Source organism: Colobus angolensis, unplaced genomic scaffold (genome assembly GCF_000951035.1).
Source record: "Colobus angolensis palliatus isolate OR3802 unplaced genomic scaffold, Cang.pa_1.0 Scaffold100, whole genome shotgun sequence".
In the NCBI taxonomy this organism is placed as follows: Eukaryota; Metazoa; Chordata; class Mammalia; order Primates; family Cercopithecidae; genus Colobus; species Colobus angolensis.
This window is the reverse complement of record NW_012110920.1, coordinates 4,417,397-4,424,865: the sequence shown is the minus strand read 5'-3', so window position 1 is coordinate 4,424,865 and position 7,469 is coordinate 4,417,397. Positions and strand designations below refer to the sequence as shown.

Sequence of the window (7,469 nt, the reverse complement as noted above, 5' to 3'; positions counted from 1 at the left end):
GGTTCACTGTTCACTGACTCAGAACAGGCTGAGAATTTATGAATTTAAAAGTTCCCCAGGTGATTCTGATAACCAACCAAGGTTGTGAACCACAGTTTTAAGAAATTCTGATAAATGGGTAAAAAATTTGAATGTCATCAAGAGGAAGTATGCAACCCTAAATATAAATTGTTACAGTTGCTATCAGTTGAAGACATGTAAATGCAATTTGTGTGAATGGATTTAGAGACTGAATATGCAAACTTATCCCTATTGGATTTATTTATTTTTGACAATATAAATGCCAATGCCAGGGTTAAAAATTATAAATATAATTATACTGACTTTGGAGAGTGAGGTTCAAATTTAGCATGATTTCAAGTAGATATTTCCAACAAAATACCCTCTTGGTAACACCCTAGACTTTGTCATGTCCTAATACGGCACCACTTCCAAAATCACTAATTCAGACATCCTGCTGTCTACATGCAACCTCATCTGCATTCAGCTTACCTATTCCAATGTCAAACTACTTGACCTTTGTTTGACTTCATGAGAACTTTCTGTCACCTTTCCCCCTATTCTAATCTACTTGTCCACTCTATCTTCAGTTCCTTCCTTAATCAGTCTAGAGTCTATACCACAAGTTCAATAGCACTCCTGCCAATAACAAACTCCTTTGCCTGTTTCCTTATTGCAACTGTTTAGAAAATCCCAAACCTCAATCATTGTTATTTTCTACTTTCCTTACCTAAGCACTGAGATAGAGTCACATGGCAGGTTGCACTAGTAGATAAATTCAGGATAACCAATTTCAAATGGATTCTCAACCTTGTGTGGCAACCTTACATTGTTTTCTTCTTTTTAATTCACTTTATCAATGATTACTTTGTATCTTCTTTATACTCCTCACCCTTCCAACCATAACTGACCCTTTTCTGCCTGCCTTCTCTCCTCCTTCCTCACTGAGAAGCTGTCGGAGATCTAGTCTCCCAATTTCCTGCTAGCAACTCTAGCACCCTCCATCTGCATTCTTTTCTTTTTTCCATTTTATCTCTTCTCTTATTGAAGGTCAGTTCTTTCACATGAGGTCTTGGATTCTACTCTTTCCTGATTTTTCAGAAACATTTACCTATCAAACAATTCCACTCTTGCCTGTATTTTCAACTGTGTTCTAACATTGGATCATTCCCTGTGACATTTAAAGAGCTAAAAAATATCTCAACAGACTTTCTTCCCCCAACTTCTTCTCCTCAGACTCTGTTCTAGCTAGCCCTTTCTCCTCACTTTCAGAGCTAAATTTCTTTCTTTTTTTTTTTTTTTTTTTTCCTGAGATGGAGTCTTGCTCTCTCACCCAGGCTGGAGTGCAGTGGTGTGATCTCAGCTCACTGAAACTTCTGCTTCCCGGATTCAAGCTATTCCCCTGTTTCAGCCTCCCAAATAGCTGAGATAACAGGCACGCACCACCACACCTGGCTAATTTTTTGTATTTTAGTAGAGATGGGGTTTCACCATGTTGGCCATGATGGTCTCGATCTCCTGACCTCGTGATCTGCCTGCCTCGGCCTCCCAAAGTGCTGGGATTACAGGCGTGAGCAACTGTGCCCAGCCCAGCCTGAGCCAAATTTCTTAATGTCTTAGAAGAGTTACAGATAGCCTGTCCTTTTCAACACCTTTTATTAAGGTTCAACCTACTTTGATTTAGCCTCTGTCTCTCTCATTATGACTAACAATCACCTTCATGTTGCCAAAGCCAATGAACATTTTTCAGTTCTTGGTGGAATTTGACATTAAACACTCTTTTCTTTTTGAAACAATTTGCTCTGCTGTCTTCCCCAGATATCATTATCAACTGGTTATCTGATTAGCTCTCTGGTCATTCTTCCTCTCTATATACATATATATCTTTTTTTCCAGATTTATCCTCCTCTCTCTGGTGATTAAATGTTGGAGTTTCTCAAGGCTGAATCCTGGGCTCTTTTCACATTCTATTATATCTCCACAGGCAAATATATCTATTACCACATATAAGTATATGAATTGAAAAATTCTAAATTGAGCTCACACCTGTCTTCTAAGCCTAAGATCCTGTATACCTTATTTTGCCTGTCCATGTGGATACTTTAATATCAATATGTCAAACACCAAACTCAGTCCTCCCTGACAGAGCAGGAGCACCACGTCTTGGAGAAACACCACTACTTTAAGTTCCAGCTCTTTTTCGTTTTTTTTTTTTTGAGACGGAGTCTCACTCTGTCGCCCTGGCTGTAGTGCAGTGGCCGGATCTCAGCTCACTGCAAGCTCCGCTTCCCGGGTTTACGCCATTCTCCCGCCTCAGCCTCCGGAGTAGCTGGGACTACAGGTGCCCGCCACCTCGCCCGGCTAGTTTTTTGTATTTTTTAGTAGAGACGGGGTTTCACCGTGTTGGCCAGGATGGTCTCGATCTCCTGACCTCGTGATCCGCCCGTCTCGGCCTCCCAAAGTGCTGGGATTACAGGCTTGAGCCACCGCGCCCCGCCTCCAGCTCTTTTTCTAGCCTCATGCATTTCAAGGAAATCACTTCTCTTCTAACAACAAGCGGCCAGAAAGAGCAGACAATAAAATACAGATAAGACGCTTGGGCACAGAGGGAGGTGCTGGGGAAGTCTCTCGGGTAACTGCCAAACTTCACCCTCATACAACAGGCCCCAGTAAAACAATGGGCCTTAATAAGCGCATTCCTTTCCCTTTAAGTGCACTAAGGGAAGCTAAAAGCAGACTTGGGGGGCGGGGGGGGGATGGGTGCGCCTGCAACTGCAACTGCAGGAAGATGTATGGGAACAGACACAAAGCTCTCCCTCCCAGATAAGCACAACAAAGAAACACAGAAGCAGTACAAGCCTCTGATAAACTCTTCCACCCTGAATCCTTAAAAACTCTTAGTCTGTAAAAAAGTGGGCTCTAACCTAACTTGGCCAGAAGCCCCCTCATGTTTGTTTTCTCTAAAATAAACCTGTCCTTAGCTGTCAAGCCACCTTTCATGTTTCTTTCCTCTTTCTTTAATTCTTACACTCCCTCCAAAGTTATTGGTTCCTGCCAATGTTTCTAATCTCATTGAATAGTACCATCATGCATCCAGTCACCTAATTTACAAATCTCAGGTTCATCCATGATACCTTAAGCTTTTCATTCTCCAATATCTAGTCCATCTTTGAGATCCATCTATTTTTTGTTCAAAATACCTCTTTATCCATTCATACTTCCCAAATCTTCTGCCAGCATATTCCAAGCTACCACCAACTGTAGCTTAAAATAATGCACTAGTCTTTTAATTGATGTCCCTTCAATTTCTGTGCCTCCCATTTGAATTCATTTTTGACATCACACAGAAAGTGATATCTAAAAAATGCAAGTCTCATTTTGTTCTATTTGATAGAATAAATTCCTCCTTGTTATTGAAATACCAAAAAAGTCACCACCCCTCCCCATGCACACACAATTTTACCTATCCCTGAAGCTTTCAAAATTGTTAAAGGCTTTCCATTGTTTTTAAGCTACGGACCAACATCCTTAATATCCTCAAAGTTCTTGGTTCCAAGAAGCTGCATTGTATGGCTCTTGATGATCATCATAGCTCTCCTTCTACTATCCTCCTGAGTTTCTCTCTGGCCTAGTCATGCTTAGGGCTATAATATTCTTTGAAATGAAGAGGTGAACAAGGTTCCTACAGATAGATTAAGACAGACAGAGAACTGATCTAACCCTAAGTAGAACAGAAAAGATGTGTTAATAACCATGCCAGGTGAAAAGAAACTGTTTCTGGTGTATTTTATTAACAGGTCAAAATAAAAATATTTTTTGAATCAACAGCTGCATTGCAGGTAGAAGGGTACGTGTTTGTTGGCCCTATCAATTGGAGTCAGGCTTTCATTAAGTTAATGTTAAGCCAATATCATTTTCATGACCGTTTCTTTTCTGCATTGGCCAAGCAGGTGAGATGAATGAAGATGTTGTAGAAATCATAAATGATGGTTACATTAATCTGTGCAATTTATCCAGGAAAGTAGTATTGCTTTTGGTTTACTCTTTTGGTAAGTACAGGAAAGTTCTAAGGGTTTCCATTGTCCTTCCCTACGAGGAAAATAAACTGAGTAGGAAAACAATACTTGTAGTCTGCAAGTTATTGAGCATATGTATTCCAACTAGGCATTCCTGAATTGCAAAATAGCCATAAAATGTGTCCAGGGACCACATGTGCCCATTCTTCATTTACCTGTATCAGTCAAAGGGACAAGTTACTCAACTGGTCAATGTCAAGTATATCTGTGGATCAACCACTCTGAGTACTGCCCTTTTGCCTGGGTGTTAATTACAATAACCTCCTCCATCTGGTCTGTTGAGTAAGTGCTACCACTTGGCCTTTATCCCTTCAGGATCAAATTATCTCCGCTGGATTCAAAGAGGCCCTCCTCTCCCCTCCCCTCCCCTCCCGTCCTCTCCTCTCCCTTCCCCTCCCTTCCCCTTCTTTCCCCTCCTTTCCCCTTCCTTCCCCTCCTTCCCCTCCCTTCCCCTCCTTTCCCCTTCTCTCTTTTTTTTTTTTTTTTTTACTCTAAAAGCCAGATATATTTTTAAAAGATCATGCTTACAATAAGTAAATTACATATTAAGGAAACATCAAAATAAAGTAGATGAATAAAAAGGCACATTTGAAAAATGCGAGCTCAGAAAGGACAGTTCTTTTTGTTTTGTTTCTAATGTCAGAAGAAAGAGAAAGAGATATATTGAAATCGTTGTTTTCAAGTGAAGGTTTCTGTCAGTTGAAGTAGTTAGCATTGGCTTCTTTTCTCCTGTGTCCAAAGCAGGCTTTTCCTGTGCTGGCTTCTGAGGAGGTGTTCAGTCTTCTGCCATGTATAGGCGATACATGAAGGCGACAGCCACTGCAGAGATGGCAGGGATCACCCAGTTGGTCCACCAACTGGAACTAGAATCAGCAGTAGTGATAAGAGTTTCCGGAGGCTTGTTTAGCTTTGGTCTGTCATCTGGATGGAGCTCCCCAATGAGGTATGTTTTGGACATTTCCCTGGCATCTGTAGAGTGCCCGACATCCTCAAAGTTCTCAGTAGCATCACCTCCAGCTTGTTCCCTTAAGACTTCTTCCCCACCAGGATGCTCTTCCAGAAATTTGGTCAAATCGTACACCTTGTGGTGCAAGATCAGCCAGGTGCTCTTGCTGTGGTTGTGCTTCTGAATCTCCTCTAGGGTGTAGTACTTCACATCCTCCTCTGACTGCTCTGCCATCTCGGTTTGCCGAGAGCCAGGCCCAGCACACACAGCCGCGTCGGGTGGAGAAGAGCGCGTCACTCCGCCAGCTCTACCCAGGACATTCCCCGTGCCGGGCACAGCACTGGGGGCTGGGTCTTCTTTTTTTGTCTTTTTGAGACAGGATCTTGTGCTTTCACTCAGGCTGGAGTGCAGAGGCATGATCATGGCTCACTGTAGCCTAGACCTCCTGGGTTCAGGTGATTCTCCTGGGTCAGACCCGTGAGTAGCTGGGACCACAGGTGAGTGCCACTATGACTGACTTTTTTTTTTTTTTTTGTACTTTTTGTAGAGACAGGTTTTGGCATGTTGCCCAGGCCAGTCTGGAACTCCTGGGCTCAAGCAATCAATCCACCTCAGCCTCCCAAAGTGCTGAGATTACAGGTGTGAACCACCTCACCCAGCCAAAGAGGCCTTTCAATGACAGAATTTCCCACTGTAATTTCTGGCCTGCAAAGGAAATCTAGTACAGGGGACTTAAAGAATGCTGGAATTCCTCTCAATGTATTCCTCAAACTCTTGGGAAGGTTGTAGCCTTTGGATTCCATGAGGCAAAATTAGGTGGCAGGTGCATAACTTGAACATATTTCATTTCAGAATTCCAGTATCCCTTAGTGTTTGAATAATAAGAAAAAAAGCTTTATATGTTTACATAGTTACCATTTCTGGTGCTTTTCATTCCTTTAGATAGGTCAATATTTCCATCTGGTATTTTCCTTCTTCCTTAAAAAACTTTCTTTAACTACTATTAATATTATCTTGTGAGGTAAATCTGCTGGTGGTTAGTTCAGTTTTTGAATATGTGATACGGTTTGGTTGTGTCCCCACCCAAACTTTCGTCTTGAATTGTAATCCCCATAATCCACTTGTGTTAAGGGTGGGACCAGGTGGAAGTAATTGGATCATGGGGGCGGTTTCTCCCATGCTGTTCTCATGATAGTGAGTCTCAGGAGATCTGATGGTTTTACAAGCATCTGACATTTCCCCTGCTTGTACTCGCTCTGTTCTGCTGCCCTGTGAAGAAGGTTGTAGGTATATGAATGTGCTTTGGTCAACGAATAGGCCAAGGTGGATATCCAAGCCTGCATGACTCAGTGAGTTTGGTGCTCTGGCGCACACCTCCATTTGTTATATAACCTGTTTGTGTAAGTTCATACTTGGCTCTGAGCCACTATTGTCTGTAAAAGGTATAATTGCCCTGCTAATGCTGTACAGGGGCTCTTAGGGCTTGGCTCGGCATAACATGGCTTGACATGATGGGCACGCTTGCACCCAGATAAAGAGAGAGTCAGAGCTGTCTGTCTTGAGATGGACAGGAGGGAGCCAGGACACAGATTGGCCCACTAGTGCCCAGAGACAGAAAGAGTTAAGTTGCTGACCCTAAAGGCAGGGGAGAGCCAGAAGCACAGCTGTATGTGGGAGCCAAAAGCTCAAGCAGCAGAGGCAGGTTGGACAGTGTAAAGAGCTACTGTGAGAAAGCTGTTCATGAGAGCTATTGCTGAATAAAACTATATTCACCTGCCTACAGCACCCCCAGCATGACAGTTGGCGTAGTCGTGGACCTGACATTTGGCGACTTCAGCAGGATGAGGTGAGTGGATGTTCAGCCCCTGAGGACTCCTGGGTCGGCTATGTGGCAGCAGCATGGGCTGTGGTACCTGGTGGCAGATGTGCTGCTTGGATAAGCTCCAGTAGAAATGAAGGAGGCAGTGGATAGGTCTTCCTCGAGTGTGAAGAAAGCGCTAAAGCAGCTGGAAGCATACAGAACCAAGAAGGAACACACCTTCGATGGCAGAGTCCGATGGGCCTTTCTGACTGCACTGAGGGAAGTACATGCTCAGTCCCACAGATAAGGGGCCTCCCGGCACAAGCCCACGCCTGGGGCCCCAGGTGCGCAGCTTGGAGCAAGACCTAGGGGTGGGGGACCTTCAGGTGCAAACAGGGCACTTGGAGGCTCAGATAAACAGCCTGAAGCAGGAGCTGGAAACAGCTGTCAGCTCAACCTTGAGCCTGTCCTCCTGGCCAGAGACTCCCGCTCCTCTGATGCTGAAAGGGAAAAGGCTCCTCCACCACTGCGGGCTCACCCTGTAATCCGCCCGAAGGTAGAACATAAGCAGCCGATGGGACCCCAGTGGAGAACCCAGGGACGACCCCCCACCCCCTGCTCGTCCCAGCAAAGTGGTGGAACACAC

At 43.9% G+C, this 7,469-nt stretch overlaps 1 protein-coding gene across 1 annotated transcript; it reads right to left on the bottom strand.

The window, feature by feature from the left end:
* Positions 1 to 4,565: 4,565 nt before the first annotated feature.
* LOC105508847 (cytochrome b5) lies at positions 4,566 to 5,352 on the bottom strand. Its single transcript, XM_011937806.1, has one exon. It carries the CDS (start codon positions 5,254 to 5,256, stop codon positions 4,852 to 4,854), a length of 405 nt encoding a protein of 134 aa, XP_011793196.1. The 5' UTR covers positions 5,257 to 5,352; the 3' UTR covers positions 4,566 to 4,851.
* Positions 5,353 to 7,469: the final 2,117 nt, after the last annotated feature.

Coding starts and splice junctions, on each gene's coding strand:
- LOC105508847 (XM_011937806.1), bottom strand. CDS start 5,256: ATGGCAGAGCAGTCAGAGGAGGATGTGAAGTACTACACCCTAGAGGAG.